Source organism: Numenius arquata, chromosome 21 (assembly GCF_964106895.1).
Source record: "Numenius arquata chromosome 21, bNumArq3.hap1.1, whole genome shotgun sequence".
Classification (NCBI taxonomy): Eukaryota; Metazoa; Chordata; class Aves; order Charadriiformes; family Scolopacidae; genus Numenius; species Numenius arquata.
In genome coordinates, this window is record NC_133596.1 from 6177551 (window position 1) to 6197887 (window position 20337).

Sequence of the window (20337 nt, forward strand, 5' to 3'; positions counted from 1 at the left end):
CTGGGGAGATCTCAGCCCTGATTCTAGGGCATCCCTGTGCCAATTCCAGGAGATTTCAGCCCTGCCTCTGGAGGGATCCCAGACCAGGGCCTGGGGCGATCCCAGCTCTGATCCAGGGGAGATCCCGGCCCTGCTCCTGGGCTGATCCTGGCCCCGCCTCTGGGGGGAATCCCGGTCCTGCTCCCAGGGGGATCCAGCCCTGATATAGGTGGGATGCCAGCTCCCCTCCCAGGCTGATCCTGGTCCTGCCTCCTGGGCTGATCCCGGACCAGCTCCCGGGTAGATCCCGATTCCGATTCCGGGGGGACACCACAGGTCTCGGTGGGCCCCACCCCCTCGGGTGTCGTTGCCGTTTTAAGACTCCTGGGCGCGCCCTTCCCTCGCGTCACTGCCCCGCTTCCGCCCGCCCCGCCCAGCTGACCGGCAGGAAGGCGGGGCCTCCGCGTGACCGCGCCGCCGCAGCCAATGGGCGAGTGCGTCTCCGGTGACGTCCCCTGGGGGCGGGGCGAACCGGGGGTCAGGGGGCGGTAGCGGTGTCATGGCGGCGTACCCGGGGCAGGTGGGGCCGCGGCGGCGGGGCCGAGGCGGGCCGGGGGGCACGGAGGGGATGCCGGGGCGAGGGGCGAGGAGGGGAGCGGTGCCCGGTGCCGGTCTCACGCCGGGCTCTGCCCCCTCCCCAGGGCTTCCCCGGTGCAGGACAGGCTCCCGGCGCGCCCCCGCCAGGGCCCTACCCCGGGGCTCCCTACGGACAGCCCCCGCCCGGGGGTCCCTACGGAGGTGGCGCCGCGCCCGGAGGACCCTACGGCCAGCCCGGCCCCTACGGCGGGCCCCAGCCCGGGCCCTACGGAACGGCGGGGCCCGGAGGTGAGCAGGGCCCGGAGGTCCTCCGTGCGGCGGGTACCCGGTCCCCGGGGTGGCCCAGGGGTGGTGGTGGGGTTCCCCAGCCCGGTCCCGGCCCTGCTCTGTGGCAGTGGGGGTTGGCTCGGCGCCCCTTGCCCAGGTTGGCTAAATACTTCATGTGGAGGGAATTGCAAAGTCCTCGTTTATTATTTTAAAATCCTGCGGAGGAGGAAGAGAGAGGAAGAGGAGGAGGAGGAGGAGGGAGCGCGGTGCTGAACAGGCCGCAGCCCTTGAGCGCCAGCAATAAAACCTCACAGCTGCGTATCTGTCTCCGGGCGCTGCCGGGTTTATGAGGCAGTAGCAGCCCCGTGGGTTGCTCTCCCTCCCTGGGCTCCGTCAGGGCTCTCATTTCCTTCCCCCTCCCAGCCGCCCCACGCTGCCTGCCAAGCCCCGGCCCTCACTAACCTGTTTTCCTGGGATCGCGTGGCTGTGGGAAGCTGCTTAGGGCAGGAGTGGTGACTAGTCCCTGGGTGTTGGCTGCATCTCGCACGCTGTCCCCAGGGACGGACCAGCCAGCGGCCTCTCTGAGGGGAGACGGGAGTCACTGATGGCCTCTCCCCACCCAGGTAATGTCCCCCCGGGTGTGGACCCCGAGGCCTTCTCCTGGTTCCAGTCGGTCGATGCCGATCACAGCGGGTACATCTCCGTGAAGGAGCTGAAGCAGGCGCTGGTCAACTCCAACTGGTCGGCGTTCAACGATGAGACCTGTCTGCTGATGATAAGTGAGTCTGGGCCCTCCCTGCTCTCCTCCTGCCCTCCCCCTGCTTTTTATTCTGCTCTCTTTGAGATGAGCCTCTGTCGGGGTGAAGCCCAGCCCAGCCTGCCTTCCCCTCTTACCTGAGCAGCTGGTCTGTGAGGGCTCTCTGGAGCGAGCGCTGGGCAAACTGAGCAGCTCCAAGTGCCCTTTTGGTGGAGGACACGAGTCAGGGGTGCAAAATGCTGCTTGGGAGAGGGAATCCAGCTCTGTGTGAGGCTGAGCCAATCCCCACTCCCAGAGAGCCGGGGAGCAAAGGGAGGGAGAGCTCCAGTAGCCAGCCAGAGTTGCCCTGTTCCTCTTCTTGCCCAGGCATTGGATTTTGCTGCCGTTTCCTACCAGCCTCTTAGGGATTGAGTGGTCCCTGTTGATCATAGGCCTGATGAGGGAGGGCTTTCAGGGCTGGAGCAGGTGCTGGGGAGCCGTGGTGCAGGTCCTGAGCTCTCTGGGAGTTTCTGTAGCGTGTCCTTGCTCCACTTTTCACTGCCCCGCTCCCACTCTTCCTTTTTTCCTCCCCAGACATGTTTGATAAGACCAGGTCGGGACGCATAGATGTGTACGGCTTCTCAGCCTTGATGCGCTTCATCCAGCAGTGGAAGAGTCTCTTCCAGCAGTACGACAGGGACCAGTCGGGCTCCATCAGCTTCAACGAGCTCCAGCAAGGTGGGTGAGGGGCAGAGACACCAACCTGGCCCTTACCGAGCTCCCTGGGGACCACTGTCTGGCTCTGCCCGAGCCTTGTGACTCCTGGAGCCCTCCCTGTGGCAGGGCTGGGTGTCTCTGAGGTCCTGGGGTGTCTCCCACGCAGCCCTGGCTGCAGTCCATGCCACGCTGGGACACGCTAGGCTGGCTGAACTGGCCGAGGCAGAGCTGACGCTGAGTCTTCCCGTGAGGCAGGAGCCGCATGAACTGGGGCATGAACTTCCTTCCTTAAGGAAACCCGAAATTCCCCCTCCCCAAATGGCATGTGGCTAAAACCTGTTTTCTGGGAGGAACTCTTGGGCGTGTGTGTCTGATGGAGAGGAAAAATGTCTGGAATTCGTGCCTTGGTTTGGTTCCTCCCTCTGGAAAGCCCTGCCCACGCACACCCGCCTTGGAAGGGAACACCACGGGGCGGTGGGAGATGGGGTGTGCGCCAGCACACGGGAGGGCGGGCGCAGAGGGTTTAATCCGAGTGTCTCTTCCTCTCAGCTTTCTCCCAGATGGGCTACAACCTCAGCCCCCAGTTTAGCCAGCTGCTGCTGGCCCGCTACGCCCAGCGATCCTCCAACCCCAGCATCCAGCTCGACCGCTTCATTCAGATCTGCATGCAGCTCCAGAGCACCACCGACGCCTTCCGCGAGAAGGACACGGGGCTGGTGGGCAACGTGCGGCTGAGCTACGAGGACTTCCTCACCATGGTTGTGACTCGCATGATGTGACGCCCTGGGCCCAGGGCTACGAGCCGGCCGGGAGCTCTGCGGGGCTCTCCGGGAGCTGGAGCCATCCTCGGCCTCGCGCTGGGATGTGGCCGAGCCTCCTGAAGAGCAAGTTGTTCCCCCTGAGCCATTTTTCCAGCCTGCTCTTCCTGAGGAGCCCCGAGTCCTGCTGGGGCACTCCCAGCTCCAAATCCCTTGTCCCCACTCGATGGCAGCGGGTGCCTCCACGCCAAACTGGAGCCGTGCCATGGGGTGGGACAGCCAAACCGGTAGCGAGCCTGTGCCCTGCCTCCCAGGGAGCACCTAGATCTTCCCTTGCCAGACAGAAGATCCCACTCGAACCCCACCTGCGCCGTCCCTCTGCTGGGGGCGGGATGTTTGCAGTGGAACATCCCTGTCTCGCCACATTTTTGGGGACTCTCCGGTGACCAAGAGCTGAGCCTTTGCTTGAAAAGCAGCAGGAAGGGCACAAGCGATGGAAGAGCTCGGCTTTCTTTGCCTCGCGGACGGCCCTTCCTTGCCGGGAGCGCATCCAGCCCCTCCGGCTTTCCTGGGGGACGGAGCCCGTTTCTCTCCCGGCTGCTGGAAGGAGCCGCGTCCCTGGATCACCGGCCCCTGTTGTTGCCAATGTCTGTTTTGATTCCTCCCTTCCTGCCCAAGCCAAACTCGGAAACGGTTTAGAGCTTATTTTTACAGCTTTTGAATAAAAGGCGTTGTGCACCGGTCGCTGGGTGCTGTGTGTTTGCGGGGTGGCTCATGAGGGAGGGGGGGGACGCTGCCCTGCCCCGTGTCACCCCCGCTGTGGGGCTGGCAGTAGCTCTGGGTGCGGGGATGGGGACACCCCCTCCTCCTGTCCCCATCCCCTGGCTCCGGGCGCTGCTCCCAGGGCTCCGTACACCTTCACAAAGTCGGTTCTTAACACATTCCATGTCAACTCACAGAAAATAAGGTGCTGGGGTCTCCTGCCGAGGTACAACCAGGAATGGAAAGATTTGACCAACACAAAGGTCTTCTTGCCTGTCGTTTTAAAATGATCACCAGGTGATTATCCTTTAATTAGGAATAATTGATGAGAAATGGGTGGGAAACCTCAGAGATGTTTTTCGAGAGGCACGTTGCTGCTATAGAGTTGAAGGAGTTTTCATGAAAGAAAACAGTTAAAAGATGGAGTCTCTTATCTGATGCCTTTAGAAGCAATAACCAGATGTCGGTGTTTTCCTCAGCTTCGGCCAAAAGCAGAACTTTTTGTTCTAGAGCATCAAAAACTCATTCCAGGGATAATTCTCATCGTCCTCGCTTGAGTCAGAGCTGCCCGGCTTGGGAGGGGTTTGAAGCAGAGGTGGTGGGGGCCGCCCCCTGTCCTGCGCTGTGGCTGTCACCCCCCCCCCAGTGCGAGCTGTCACCCTCCTGGGGTGTTGTGGGGTGTCACCGCTCCTGGGCAGGGTTGTTGTGCAGCAGCAGGGATGACTGGGGAGGGTGTGACTGCAGATGACTGTGTGTGACTGTGTATATATATAAAAAAATCTATAAATATATATAATAATATAATTCATATTATATATAAAAATATATAGATATCATTTTTATTATTTATTATTTATTTTTATATATATGTAAAAAATACCAAGGGAGTCTGTCAGAGAGCATGTGTGTGCGTGTGTGTGTATGTAGACACCCCTGTGTCTATGTCATACATGGAGTGAGACACTTCCGTGCATATATAAATATACACACGCACACTAACATAACCCTGTGTATACACACGTACGCAAACACCACACGGCACACACACACACTTACTGACACCCCTCTGTGTGTGCATATATGTGTGTGTATGTGTGTATATAGATATATATACAGGGTTGTGGTCATATATGAGCACGGTGTGTGTATATATATATATATACATATATACACACACATATGTTATACACCCCTGTATGCAGACACCCCTGTGTACATCACACACCCCAATAGACACCTCTCTGTAGATACACACACACTAACAGACACCCAAAGTTATACACATCTATACACATAGTAATAGGTACCCTTGTGTGTGTCTACGCACACACACACACACACACAGACACCACGGTTTATGTACGTATACACCCCAAACAGCCAATATTGCTGTATTCACACACAACCAGCAACAGACACCCTGTGTACGTACAGCTATACACCCCTGTGTGCACACACAGAGATCCTGTGGCTGTAACTATAGATAGACACCCTGCTCTGTGTGTACACACAGACGCTGCTGTTTATATATATATATATATACACCTCTTTATATGTATATACACACCCAGACACACACACTCTAACAGTTACTGCTGGTTTTTGTTATACACACAGACTGACACTGCTGTTTGTTTTTATATACACACATTGTCACACACACTGCTGTTTTTTTATATATATATACACACACACATTGTCACACACACCACTGTTTTTATATATACATGCACACACAAGTGGACACTGCTGCTTATTTATACACACACTCTCTCTCTCTAACAGACCCTCCTGTTTATAATGCATGTACACTAAAGGACACTCTGTGTGTGTGTGTGTGTACACACCCCTCCCACTGTTTATAATATATGCACACTAAAGGATGCTCTCTGTGTGTGTGTATACATCTAGAAATACATATCATAGACTGGTTAGAGTTGGAAGGGACCTTAAAGCCCCCCCCCCAAGTGCCACCCCCTGCCCTGGGCAGGGACACCTCCCACCAGACCAGGTTGCTCCAAGCCCCCTCCAGCCTGGCCTTGAACCCCTCCAGGGATGGGGCAGCCACAGCTTCTCTGGGCAACCTGGGCCAGGCTCTCACCACCCTCACAGCAAAGGGTTTCTTTCTAGTATCCAATCTAAATCTCCCTAATCTAATCTAAATCTAAATCTAAATCTAAATCTAAATCTAAATATATATATATATATATATATATATATATATAAAAAAGTAAACAGGCAACACCCCCCCCCCCAACAGACCCTGCTGTTTATAATAGATGCACACTAAAGGACACTCTGTGTGTGTGTGTGTGTGTGTGTGTACCCCCTCCCAACAGACCCTGCTGTTTATAATAGATGCACACTAAAGGACACTCTGTGTGTGTGTGTGCGCATATATATACATATATTTTAAAAAGTATCTATACAGTCCCCCAACAGACATGCACTAAAGCACACTCTGTGTGTGTGTATATAAAAGTGTATATATATATATATATATATATTAAAAAAAGTGTGTATATATATATAACCCCCCCCCAGACCCTGTTTATAATATACACACACTAAAGGACACACTGTGTGTGTGTGTGTGTGTGTGTGTATAAAAGTATATATAAACCCTCCCCCAACAGACACTGCTGTTTGTTATATATACACACACTTATATATGCACACTAAAGGACTCTGTGTATATATACATAAAAGCATATAAAGCCCCCAAACATACACTGCTCTTTATAATACGTACACACTAAAGGACACTCTGTGAGAGTGTGTGTATAATAGTATATATACCCCCCCCCCCCAAAAGACACTGCTGTTTATAATATATACACACTAAAGGACACAACTCTGTGTTTGTGTAGGGGTGTGTGTATATATATATATACATACATATATATATATATATATATATATATATAAAAGTGTATATACCCCCCCTCCAAACAGACCCTGCTGTTTATAATACATACACACTAAAGGACAATCTGTGTGTGTGTATGTGTGTGTGTAATACACCCCCCCTCCCAACAGACACTGCTGTTAATATATGCACACTAAAGGACACTACTCTGTGTGTGTATATACACATATATATACACACATATATAGTTACATACACTGCTGTTTATAATACATACACACTAAAGGACACTCTGTGTGTGTGTGTGTGTGTGTGTGTATATAATAGTGTATATATCCCCCTCCCAACAGACACTGCTGTTTGTTTATAATATACACACACTAAGGGACACTGTGTGTGTATAGAAATATATATACACCCCCCTGGCAACAGACACTGCCATTTATACACACCAAATGACACTACTCTGTCTGTGTTTGTGTGGGTGTATGTGTGTATATATATATATGTGTGTGTGTATATATATAAAAGTATATATACACCCTCTCCAAACAGACCCTGCTGTTTATAATACATATACACTAAAGGACACTCTGTGTGTGTGTGTAATAGTATATATACACCCCCCTCCCAACAGACACTGCTGTTAATATATGCACACTAAAGGACACTACTCGTGTGTGTGTGTGTGTGTAAAAGTTTATATACAGCCCCCAAACATACACTGCTCTTTATAATACATACACACTAAAGGACACTCTGTGTGTGTGTGTGTGTGTGTGTGTGTGTGTATAAAAGTATATATATTCCACCCTCCCAATATAATATAAACGCTGTTTATATTATATGCACACTAAAGGACTCTGTGTGTGTACATATATATGTGTATATATATAAAAGTATATATGCACCCCCTTCCCACAGACACTGCTGTTTATAATATATGCACACTAATGGTCACTATTCTGTGTGTGCATATGTATTAAAATGTATATATACACCCTCCCCCCCTGCAATGGACACTGCTGTTTATAATGCATACACACAGGACACTACTCAGTGTGTGTGTATATAAATATATAAAAGTATATATACAGCCCCCCCAACAGACACTGCTGTATACATGTGTATGTACACCCAGCGACACACACAGAGCCCACAGTGTCTGTTGGGGGGGGGTGTGTGTGTGTATGTGTGCATAAACACCAGCCTCTCACTGTGTGTGTGTGAATGTGTGTATAAAAACACACTGGTGTCTGCTTGTGTGTATATATATATAAAAATAAAACCAGCAGTGTGTGTTAATATAAAACCAGAGTACTGTCTGTGTTTTATACATATAAAAACAGCAATGTCCATTAGTGGGGGTGTGTGTGTGTGTGTATATATATAAATCGATACAAAAAAATAAATAAATATGCAAAACACACACATATATGTTTATATATATATACACACATATATATACACACACACATATAAAAAAAAAAAACCAGCAGACTGTACATGTACATACACCGGGGGTGTCCCCCCGTGTGTGCGCAGTTCCTCGCTGTCCCCACCAGGTGGCGCCCCACTCCGCACTGTGGGTGCCCCCACCCCGGGATGGGGGGGTACCCTGGGAGGGGGTGCCCCTGGGAGGGGGAAAAAGAGAGGCGAGGGAATAAATAAATAAAATTTTAAAGCAGCAACATTCTGCCCCCACGGGTCTGCTCAACTCTCCCCGCCCCTCCCGTGACGCCCCCCCCCCCCCCCCCCCCCCCGTGGTGGCCCGTGTGGCTGCGGTGGCACATCTGGATGCATTGGCACATCTGGGTGCTGGGTGGCTGGGGTGGCACATCTGGGTGCTGGGTGGCTGCGGTGCCACACCTGGCTGCAGGGTAGCACAGCTGGCTGCGGGGTGGCTGCGGTGGCACATCTGGATGCATTGGCACATCTGGCTGTGGGATTCCTGTGGTGGCACAGCTGGCCAGGGTGTCACTCCTGGCCGTGGTGGCAGCTGCAGTAGCCGGTGTGGCTGCGCGTGCCCGTGGCGTGTCCAGCACTGGCCGTCGGCACTGGCCACGGGCCCGGGGGCCAACGGGGGCCGGAAGACACACAATGAGCAGGGCCTTATCTCACCCCACAGCCCTTCCCGGGGCCACGGCTGCATGTCCCCCCCCGCTGGGATGGGGCAGGGTGGGGGGCAGCGGGGCCACATGTCCCCCACCACCACACAGGGCTGGGGAAGGAGCAGACCCTTCAATAAACTTCAGTAAGTTTATTTACAAATAATAAAAAGCAAAATAAATACAAAAAGTCTTAAAAGTACAGCCCTTGGAGGGAAAAGGGGGGGGGGGGGGAGGAGGAGGGAGGGGCAGGAGGAGCTGGGCTGTGCTGCTGTGTGGTCCCCCAATTGTGGCCCCACCAGGACAGGGACACTGCAGGGCTGAGCCCTCCCCATCCCTGCAGTCCCTGGGGGAGGGTGGTAGGGGCCATAGCACCATAGGGACAGGCAAGGGGGGGGACGGTGGGGACCCCATCCCCAGCTGGCAACACCCAGCCTTGGGGCTCCTCCAGCCCCGGGGCCACGGATGAGGCCCCCCCCCCCAGGCATCACTGGGTTATTTCACACACACCCCCAGCTCCAGGGCTGCCTGGGGCGAGGGGAGCAGATACGGGGGTGCAGGAGCCCTGGGGGTCCCACTGCGGTGCTCCCCCAGCCCCATGGCCACCAGCGCTGGGAGGAGGGCGGTGAAGCTGCCGGGGTGGGGGGGGGGTGGCTGCCTTTGAAGAGCCCCCAGTTGCCACCAAAGCCCAGCCGAGCACGGCACGGGGGGATTAGTGGGTAAATCCCACAGGACGAGGGATGGGCCCCCCCCCCAGACCCCGCTGCACGCCCCTGCACGCACCACTGCACCCAGCCGCCGCGTCAGCACAGCAGGGGGACACCAGGGATGGGGACCCAGGGGACAGTCCCATCCCCCTGCCCGGTTGCCCCCAGGAGGGGACGGAGGGGCTGCGGGTGCTGGGCAGGGCCATGGTGGGGACAAGGACATGCATGGGGCTGGGGGGGCCCCGGCGTGTGTGTGGGGGGGGGGGGCCCGCAGGCAGCGAGGCAATCACTTGTGGGGCATGTCCTCCATGCTGACGCGGCCCCAGACGCCCACCACGAAGGTCTCCACCTCGCACTCGTTGACGCCGCGGGCGATGCGGAAATGGCCGCCCTCGCCCCACGCCGTGCCCCAGGAGTTGGCCGCGGTCTGCAGAGGGGACAGGGGAGATGGCTCAGCACCGGGGTGTACCCCAGTTGAACCGCCCCCACCTTCCACCCCCCCATCCCTGAGCTGGATCCCACCTGGGGAAAGCAGCACTTCCACCCACCCCAATGTCTGAGCCCCAACAAACTCGTGACGCCCGCCAACACTCACCCAGTATTTTTGGGTCTGGCCATCAGGCAGCTGCTCTTCTCCCCACCTGCATTGGAAGGGCAGGGCAGTGAGGGGGGGTTCTGGGGCACCCCCTCGGGCTGCACCCCGTTGTGGGGGCATCACCCCAGCAGGCACGGCCATAGCGGGGTGCTGTGTTGACCCCGCTCGTTTCCTGGCCAGGCCGAGGTATTTACGTCCGCTCCCGAAATACAGGCAGGTATATTTAGCCATGGGGAGGAGGAAGGAAGCCACCAGCACAGGGCAGCTGGCCCCGCTCCCCTCCTCAGGCTCCGCACCTCCATCCTGCCCCCCTCCATGGGGGGCTGAGCACTGCACACTCATGTCACTTGTGGCCCCAGCCCTCAGGCAAGTATTTTCCGCTCATCCCCCCACCCGGCATGGCTCCCCCACATCACGCCCTGCACCCTTCGTCCCTCCCCGCTTCCTCTCCCTGCCCGGAGGAAGGGGACGCCTTTCCTCCCTCAAAGAAAACATTTCTCCTACCCGGCACGGGGCTCTCCGCAACCCCCCTGCTCCCCCCACGCCACCCCCCACCTACCCGGTGATTTTGACCGAGTGGGTCCCATGTCTCTGGTGCTTCGGCCCCTTCCCCTCGGCCACCGGCGTGTGCCGATATATCCCGCTCTTGTACATGAAGAAATCCTCGTGCACCTCCAGGATGGCTGCAGGCAGGGGGATAGGCTCTGGGGATGCTGGCTCTGTCCCCAGGGATGGGGGGACCAAGCTTCCGGGGCTTCATGTCCCACCCCCCCACCCCACACCCCCCCAAGGTGGAGGATACGGGCACCGGGGACACGGGGCACGGCCCAGGAGGAGGGAAGGCGGCAGCCGGATCCTCCCCCAGGCGATGTGACAAGGCTCGGAGGAGGATTAAAAAAATTGAAGTAAAACAAAACCAACTGCCGAGATGGGGATTAAATCTCTGGAGTTAATGAGCAACAAGTGCCCGCTGGGGTGGGCAGCGTGACGGGCACCCTGGGGCCGGCGAGAGCTCGGCGCTGCCCGGGCATGTGGCTAAACATTAAGCAGGGAGAGCAGGCGAGGGGGGGGGTTCCTGGCTCCCACCCGTCCCCCCCGGCCATTGCAGCACCCGGGCTTGGGGGCACGAAGGTGGGGTTGCCCACGTCGGCTCCCTACCTTGCACGGGGCCGTTCTCCAGCAGCTCCTTCATGATCTCCTTCTCCTGCAAGCACAGAACTGGGTTGTACTGGGACCGGGACCCCCGGCACTGCCCTCCCCACCCCCCCGGGGATGCCGGGGTGGGTGTTGTGGAGATGCCGGGTGGAGGGGCAGCTCCCCTGGGGGCTCGGCAGCAGGGTTTTTGGGTTTGGTTTTGTTTTTTTCCAGCTTCATTTCCAAACTTGGCTTTCCCAGGCAAAACCACCCCGAGCCAAGCCCCTTCCCGCTCCCCACACCAAACGGCTCCCGCTTCGCCCACGCTGGCGGCTCTGCCCGTCCCCTCCCGTCCCCATCCCCGTCCCCGCGGGCACTCACGCTGGAGGAGAGGCGGTAGGCGGGGGTGGACTGGTAGATCTCGTTGGCGTGGGTCTGGGGGTTGGGGCAACGAGCCGTGGCCTGCCGCTTGCCCCTGCCCGTGGAACGGCTGTGCATCATGCAGGGCTGTGCCGCCGGCTGGCTCTCCTGGCTGGTGAAGGGGTAGCACTCGTCCGTCACCACCCTGGGCAGAGGGACAAGGACCTGAGGAGGGGAAGGACCGACCACCCAGCTCCATCCCCACTCCCAGCTCCATCCCCAAACCCCACTCTCCAGCCCCACCTGGTCCCCACCAGGGACAGCCCTGGGGACAGGATGCGCACGGGGCACCAAGGTGACAATCCTGGGCTCTCCCCAAACAACCAGAGACTTGAACCCCGCCTTATCCCCCCCCCCGCCCAGCATCTGCCCCCCACCTCCTGTCCCCACTCACCCTCGCCTGCGGAGGTACCACCAGGCACCGTCCAGCCGTCCCCCGCTGCAGCCCCGCTGGTTGCGGGTGTCGCAGGACAGGAGGTTTTGGGGTGACAGGGCGGGTGTCATGTGTCCCATGGAATGGATGGAGATGCGGTCCGAAGCGACGGCTGGGAGAGAGCGGGGGGGGTGTGTGTGTGTCAGGCAGCGGGGGGGCGGCTCCCCCAGGTCCTGCCCCGCTCCCCACAGCAGCGGGTTTAGTCCCTGTCCCCACCGGCCACCCCGTCCTGCCCTGTTCCATCTCACCCGCCGTGGAGAAGGCCCAGGAACCGGCGCAGTTGCCCTGGTCCAGGGGCTCGTGGATCATCCCGGGCCACTTGGCGGCTGCGTCGAAGTGGCGGGGCAGCACCTCGTTGGAATCCATGTTCATCTGCGAGGGCAGAGCCGAGGCATGAGGGGTCCTCACCGCACAGGGACATCCCCCCTGGGCTCCTTCCCCCCACCCCACAGCACCTCCCGGGGCATCCTCAGAACCCTGGTCCCCAGCCAGCGTTAGCAGCCCCCAGCCCCACTGTGGGACCCCTGGGGACGAGGACACCCATAGCCCTGGACGAGCGTGACCAGGATTTGGGTGCCCCCTTGTCCCAGAGGAGCCGGATCCCTCAACCTTCCCTAAATTTGGGCTCCCCAGCCCCAGGCTCCTTAGGCAACAACAGCACCAAGCGCCTGGTCTTGGACCCCTGGGTGCCTCCAGCCCCTCATTGTGGCCTCTAGCCAGCTCTCGCCTGGCCACTGACTCACACCCAGCCTTTCCGCCCCGCTGGGGGGGACACGGTGCCCCACAGCTCACCCTTCCTGGGGAGGAGGCGGCCGCGACACCCGCCTTATCCCAGCGCAGGAAGCGCCTCTAAAATTAAACCTCGCCGGGAGTCAAGGCCACGGCGCTGGGCGTGCACCGCGCGCCACGCTCGCTCCCCGCCAGCACCCCTGGGACCCCCAAATGGTGGTGGTGGGGTGGGGGGGGAGAGAGGGCCAGTTTTGGGTGCAGCCCCCAGGGGCAGGTGGAGGCACCCCCCTCGCAAAGCGCTGGCGCAGGCGGCTCTGCCGACTCAGCAGCCGCGGGGCCGGCTTTCCGATGGGAAACCGGCACGGAGGAGCGGGGGAAAAAATAACACTGGCAGCCCCGGGGATTGTCAGGGGGAATTTGCTGAGCTGCTGTCTCCAAACACAAGGGCTGCCGGCGGCACCCACCCTTCCCTGCCTCCCCCCCGGGTGCAGAGCCCCTTCCCGGGGACGGGGACGTTTGCGGGGACATCATTAGCCCAGGGGACGGTGAACGGTTGGGTCAAGCCATGGGATGGGCAGGCTCCAGCCTTGGCGTGCCTCAGTTTCCCCCCTCCTGCCTCCCCCCTGGCCGGTGACTCACGTGCATCTCGTTCATGTTCATGACGGTGGGAGAGGGTCGGAAGGTGCCCAGGCGGTGCCGGATCCCGTCCTCCAGCGTCATTCCCCAAAACTGGCTGTAGTTGGCGGCTCTCCAGCTGCACGGGAGGAGGGGGCACGGGTCAGGGGTGCCCTGAAAAGCACTGAGGGGCGAAGCGTCCCTTCCCCATCCTCCCGGAGCCCCGACCTTACCCGTAATTGCCCCTGTTGACGGCGTCGATCAGGTCCCCATCCATCAGGCAGGCATGGTCCTCACACTGCCACTGCCCACCGGGGCCGCAGGTGCTGCAGGGGGGGGGACAGTCAGTCAGGGAGGGACAGTGTCCCCTGTCATGTCATCGTCACCCCCCGCTCCCTCCAGCCAGGGACCCAGTGCCATTTTGGCCAGTAAGGGGCTGGGGCTGCTTCTGCACCGGGATTTGGGGGTCACACCATGACTGGGCACCTCGGGACAGGGTGAAGCCAGGCCAGGAGCCAGCAGGCAGCCCTGGGGGCTGTGTTTCCCCCCCCCCCCCGGTCCCTGTAGGGGCCTGGAGGGCAGACAGAGCATGGGACAGAAAATCAACTGAAAAGCAGCCAGGCCTGCAGACATTAGAGCAGGACTTGGACACCAGCCCGGGGAGGGGATTTGGGACTGGATGTGCCCCCCCCTGGGGTGAGCCGCTCTGGCCAGCTTAGCCGGGAGCCCTGTGGCCCCCATGGGAGACCCAGAGCGGGGGGTGGCTGGGTGGGATGTACCGGGTGCGGGTGGCCCCGGGGAGCCCTGGGCTGTGCTCCCCCCGCACGGCAAGCAATGCTTGGCATGCTCCCTCCTGCCCGTGGCCCCGCTCCCGGCACGCTCTTCCCTTTTAAGGAACCGCGCGAGTCCAGAGCCGTGTCCCGCCAGCCCGGCCCTGAACCCCCCCGGTGCCACCTGCACCCCCGGCACTCGCCCCCTCCCCATCCCCAAGCTGTGCTGGTCGCCCCCCATCTGGCTGTTAACTCCTGGGGAAGTCCCACAGGAACACCTCGGGGTGCAGCCAACCCACAGCAGCCCCCTCTGCTTCACCCATTTGCCCCCCAGACCCCGCGGGAGCCGGGAAGGGACAAGTCCGGGGTGAAGCGCTGCAGGAATTAGGGATCTCCAGGCGCCAAGTGCGGGGGAAGAGGGTTTTGGCAGAAGAGCATCAGCCCCCGAGGACCAGTGCTGTCGGGGAAGGGACATTTTCCCAGCAACCAGGACCAGCCATCCGGGTGCAGGGCTGGGGGACCCCAACCTCCCGCCGGGGCTCGGGGACAGCTTCCAGCCCCACATGGCTCCGTGCCGTGGCACCAAGGAGTGGTCGGGCTGACTTTTCACCTCCAGCGCACACGCCTGCACACACGTGTGCGCACACGTGCTCATGCCCTCACACACGCGCCAGACGGAGCCTTTGATTTCCCTTATCTGCCAGCCAGCCAGCCCTGCTGTGTTTACTCCTTGTCTACGGGCAGATCTGTGCCCGCAGGTTCCCCTATCCACCCCCCCCCCCCCCATCCCAGCACCCCCTCCCGCCCCCCCCCCCCACCTCCAGGATGCCATTAATACCACAGCAGCCGTTTTCCAGATAAATCCAGCGCCGCTCGCTAACGCTCACAGCGAGCTCCTCGCACCCAAACCGGCTGCGGGGACGGACTCTGGCCGCCTGGCACGGAGCCGCGGTGGCTGCCAGCTGCAGACACGTCCCGTCAGGCTTGGGCAAGCTGGGCTTGGACCAGCGTGGCCAGAAAAAAAAAAAACCCCGGCAGCAGCGGGCCCGTGCCGGCAGCCCGTAGCCAGCCCGGTGGAGCGAGTGGCTCCCACAAAGGCATGCGCCGAAACTTGGGAGCGGCTCAAGGCCCCGGGCTCCGAATATGCCAGAGCAAAGGCATTTGGCACCGGCCCCCCACCACCCAGCTCGGGCCCTCTGCTCCGGCTCCCGGGTAGCCCTGGTTGCCCGCAAGGCTCCTCGACGCCCTTGCGTGCCGGCGCCGAGCCGGCGGTGCCCGCATGGCACCGGGAGGGACTCACCACAGGTTGCAGTTCTCCCGGTACGTGGCTCCGGTGGGATAACTGCGTCCGGCGCGGGCACAGCCTGGATGGGAGAGGGGAGAGCCCTGGTGAGTGCCTGGCTGCGGTGGGGGTCCCATCAGCACCCCCATGGCTCCAGGGAGGGAATACCAAGGGGAAAATAAATAAATCCTCAAAGCCAGGCAGGTGCCCGGCTGCACCCCGGCCCCTCCAGACCTGCGGTGGGGACCAGCTCGTGCCCCACGGGGCAGGGTGGGAGCAGGGCTGGGTCGGTGCCGGGAGGGTTAATGGTGGGGCTGCCGAGCAGAGCCGGCCAGCCGGGGATAAAGGGGCCAGTTGTACCCGGGAGCTGGCTCCGCTCTCCAGGGACTTCTTAGAGAGCCTTGTCCTGCGTGGCGGGGGCTGCCCGTGCCCCCCGCTCGCCCCCGTCCGCCCTGCCCACCCCAGCTGCCGGGAGGGTTAAGTCAGGGCCAGCATCCGCCTGCCCCAGACATGACCGGAGAAGCCGGGATGGAGCACCATCCACCCCTGCTCCGCCCCACAGGTACACGCCACTGGAGCTGCCCCTCTGCCCCCCACATCCCTGCCCGTGGGGAGGAGCAGGGGACGGGCTGTGGGGCCACGGACTGCTCCCAGCCCCATTTCTAGGTGCCTGACCCCAGCCCAGCCATTTTGCCCAAATTTCCACAGCTCCGAGGGGTCCAGAGAGGCTCTGCAGCGAGGGCAGGGCTGTGGGGTGCCGCATCCGGCTGCACCCATTACCCCGAGGGGCACCAGCGGCATCACACACAGGACATGAGGCACCCCAAGGCCGGTCCCTGGCACCCACAGACCCCTGCCCGGCTGCGCTGGGTGCTACCTCACCTGGGGCTTTGGGGAAGGGGGCCGGGATGCCCAGGCAGTACTCCCAGAAGTCAGGGCAGCAGTCGGAGACGGTGCGGTTGCAGAAGAGGTCGCAGTAGCAGAGGGTGTCGTGGTAGGGCACGGTGCAGCCATCGTCGCGGCCGTGGCAGCAGACGTCCCCTCGCTGGCAGTAGGACCCACCGGCATCGTAGACCCCGTGCTCGTACAAGCCGGGGGCCAGCTCCCGGCGGGTGCGGACCCGGGAAGCCAAGGCCACCTCGGCCAGTAGCCAGAGGCAGAGCAGGGCCCGCTGCAAGCGCATGGTGCCGGCCATCTCCCCAGACCTGCAGCCGGTGCAGAGGGAGAGCGGTAAGCGGACGGGGGGCAGCCGGGGGTCCTGTGGGCACAGGGTGGCTCCTCACCCTACGCCAGCCCCATCCCACCCCGGCCAGCACCCAGCACGCTGCCCACCGAGCCCCAAGCCACGTCCCGTGCCACCTCGCCCCCTCCCTGCCCTCCCCCGGGACACTCAAAATCTTCAGGTTTCTCAACTCTTAACTTCTGCCCCAAAACACCGGCTCCCCCCGGGTGCCCACTCCCCGAGAGGCCCGTGCCCACCCACACCTTAATTTCCCACCCCCCCCCGCTCCAGAAGCAAAACCCCAGTAGGACAGGGCTCCCCAGGGTACCCGGGGGGCTGCCCGGGCCCCCACCGCGGCGCCGGTTCCAGCCCAGCTCCCGCTCCCCGCCGCCGCGGAGGCGCGGGCGGTGCGATGAGCTTCCCGTTCTCAGCCCCTGGGGTCGGGTGGAGGACGCTTAGGGACCCCGGGAGTGAAGCGGGGGGGACTGGTCTGGGGAGCCCACGGGGAACCCCCAGGGGCACGACCCCCTCCCGTCCCCGCCGCCCTCCCCGTACCTGCCGCGCCCGCCGCTCCGCGCCGCCGCCGCCGCCGAGCGCCTCCTCCGCCCCCGCCGCTCCTTATAGCCGCGCCCCGGCCGGGGGGGCGCGGGGAGGTGCCGGGGGCAGCCGCGATCCGGCCGGGCGGAGCGGAGCGGAGCGGAGCGGGGCGGGGGTCGGGACCGGGACCGGGGCTCCCGTCGGGGCCGGCGGGAGACCCGCGGTCCCGCCGTCTCCTTCCCCCCGCCCCGTCCCCCCTCTCCCGGGATCGCCAGCGGCACCTCTTCCCCCGTGGGGCCGGGGGGGGTCTCTCCGGCTCCTGCTCCCCGTGCCCCCCCATCCTGTGCCCGCGCAAACCTGCCAGCACCTCCTGCTCCATCCAGGGGTTTCCTCCGCTGCCCGGGGCAGAGTGTGGGAAAGGGAGAAGAGGAAAGGGGGGGGCTGCATGACTCCCCCCCTCCCAGCACCCCAGCTGCAGTGTGGGGAGCTGGATGTGAGACAGGGACATCCCATCACAGCCCAGGCCATGGAGCCACTGTCACTTGGAGTCAGCCCCATGTCCCCTCTGCCAGCGCCAGCGTCCAGCCAGGTGCTCAGGACACGGGGAGGGGGGGGTCTTGGCTGCCCCGCTGGCTCCGGTCCCCCCCGCAGCACCCATACTCTCTGGAGTTTCGGCTGCCCACGCCGGGGTTCCTGCCAGCCTCTGGCCCGTGAGGAGCAGCTCCTGGCCGCTGCCAAAGGATTCCTCGAAGATTCCTCACAGCAGCCAGGACGGGAGGCACCACGGTGGCGGGGGGGGAGCAGGGTTCCCCGGGTGGCCGTGGCCACCGGGACAGGGGCTGAGCCTGGGGCCGTGGCCTGGAGGGCTCCTGGCTCCGCGGGAAGGATGCTGTGGCCAGTCAGGGCTTGCACCCCAGGTGCCTGTGCACGGGGAGCATCGCAACCCACCGGGCGCAGGGGCTGCCTGCTCCCCGAGCCCCCGGGGTGCTCTGGGTGCCCAAACAAGGGTCTTGCAAGAGCCCCATCCCCTGGGACCCCCACCCGGCTGCTCGGCCAGCACTTTCGGAAGGGCCTTTTCCTGCAAGAGCGGCCTTGGACAGAGCGCCGAGCCGGAGGGCTGCCGAGAGCCTCAGGAAGGAACTGGGTCCGGCCCGGAGTCCGACTGTCTCCAACAGCACGTACTTTCTCCATGACTGGACTGACAGGAATCCAGAGTGAGTCACAAATTCCCCGAGACCCTCAGGGGACAAAGCAAAGCCACTGGCGAAAAGGACATCCCCCGGCTTCTGCTCCCGGTCACGGTGCTCCTGCCGGGCAGCTCCCTGGCAGCGGCTGAGGATGCCGTGGGGTGTTGCCGGCAGAGCTGGCCCCTTCCCGTTGGTGTTGCAGCCCCTGACCCCCCCCCAAGCCGATAAGGGCTCGTGTGCGGAGGTGGGAGCAGCGACAGCCCGAGCTCTTGCCAGCCCCCCCTCACCCCCTCCCCGCGGCCATGCTCGGTGCCAAGCGTCGCTCTCGGCAGAACGCAGCGTGCCGGCACTGCGGGGTCACAGCTCGATGGCATTTCCTTTCCCCCCCCCCGCAGCGTGTCCCCACACCAGGGAGTGCCACCCTCCGGCATACGTCGGGGAGCCAAGGTGGAGCAGGGCAAAGTCCAGCCAGGGCACCTTGGGCCCACGTGGCCACGGGAGGCAGAGCCGAGTGCCACGGGCTGGCACGCAACCCCTGTCCTGCCCTTGCCCGCCTGTGCCTGCTCTGGGGGAGGGAGAAGGTCCTGGCCCCCAGGCCTCACTGCACGGACCTGTGCAAAGAGTCAGATCCAGGTGGGTCGTTCCCAGGTGCCCCCCCAGGCACAGCAGGGACACTGCTGAGATGCACCCATTGCGTGGTTCTTCCACGGGGTGCAGGGCGAGCACCCCCCCGGTGATGCACAACCCCCCGGCAGGGTGAAGACCCCGCAGTTGCAGCGATGCATCTCTCCAAAGCCACCCAGGCTCCAGGGGAGCTGGGCAGAGCCCGGGGCAATGCCCCCCTGGCTCACATGGGGCTTTCTGGGTGCTGCCGCGTCCTGGCTCCCCCTTCAAAGCTTCTGCTTCAAAGTAGCCCCGTGGCCACACACCAGCCAGAGGTGCGCAGTGCCAGGGGCGGCCAGGGCTCCCTAGGCGCTCGGAGGGGCCAGGAGACCAGAGTAACCCCAAGACACCCCAGTCCCAGCAAGGCTGGGGCAGCTCTGGGGGCAGCAACGTGCTGGCCCCCGCGGTGCTCAGCACAGCCCAGTGCTGCTGGACGAGCCAGGAATGGGTTTGTTGGCGAGAAACAGCCAGGAAAGGCAGGGACTGACCTGCAGTGAGCCCTGGCTTCCTCTCCAGCCAGTGCCGGGGCAGGGCAGGGCAGAAAGGGGCCACCCCCGGCCCCCCGACACTCACAGGCTGGGGGACACATTGTCCCAGCGGGGTGCCACAAGATGGGGATGGGGTGAAGGCTTTGCCGTCCCTTTGAGGGGTTGTGGTGTGCTGGGGAAGGGGGCTCACACCCCCACCTTCCCTGGGATGGCCCCAGGACCATTGCAGCGTTGTCCCCACTTGGGGCCACACCGTGACGCTTCTCAAGAGGCAGATGGGGCACGGTCCTTCCCGGGGGCAGCGACCCTCCTCGCTCCAAACGTAGGGCACGGGGCCCTTCTGCAGTGGCATCAGGCCTGCAGCCCCCAGGCACACGGCACCGTGGGGGGGCAATTGAACCAGAGCCGGCACCCCACTGCCAGGTCGGGGGGCAACTGTGGCTGGAGGGATGCCCGGGGGGGCGTCAGGGAGGTAGCCGGACGCCTGGTTCTCCGGCCGCGGCGCTCGGCGGCAGGGCTGGAGTGCCACCTCTCGGGAGAGGCGGGAGAGAGACGGCAGGCAGGCAGGCAGCCTCTACTCCAAATTTTAATGAAAGAAATAAGTTAATAAGTTAATCAAGTGAGGTAACTACCGCTGGCTGGGGAGGTCTGCGGGGACCAGCCAGCCCCCGGGGAGGATCCTACGAGTTAGTTCCTGCGTGCGCGGCTGCGGGCAAAGCTCTCGCATGCACCCCTTGCCCCCACGGCACCCACTCGCCAACC

The 20337-nt window shown here is 61.6% G+C and overlaps 2 protein-coding genes across 2 annotated transcripts; one reads left to right on the forward strand and one right to left on the reverse strand.

Moving 5' to 3' along the window:
* The first annotated feature begins 508 nt into the window (after positions 1-508).
* Positions 509-3798, forward strand: PEF1 (penta-EF-hand domain containing 1). Its single transcript, XM_074161909.1, has 5 exons — positions 509-559; positions 681-864; positions 1467-1622; positions 2174-2317; positions 2846-3798. Exons 1-5 carry the CDS (start codon positions 539-541, stop codon positions 3073-3075), a joined length of 735 nt encoding a protein of 244 aa, XP_074018010.1. The 5' UTR covers positions 509-538; the 3' UTR covers positions 3076-3798.
* Positions 3799-8931: 5133 nt separating this feature from the next.
* TINAGL1 (tubulointerstitial nephritis antigen like 1) lies at positions 8932-16661 on the reverse strand. The gene is made up of 11 exons (XM_074161892.1): positions 16361-16661; positions 15497-15560; positions 13660-13752; positions 13451-13565; positions 12331-12454; positions 12044-12194; positions 11611-11794; positions 11254-11299; positions 10655-10778; positions 10096-10141; positions 8932-9927 (listed from the first exon to the last, which is right to left on the reverse strand). The coding sequence occupies exons 1-11, from the start codon at positions 16659-16661 to the stop codon at positions 9787-9789; spliced, it is 1389 nt and encodes a 462-aa protein (XP_074017993.1). The 3' UTR covers positions 8932-9786.
* Positions 16662-20337: the final 3676 nt, after the last annotated feature.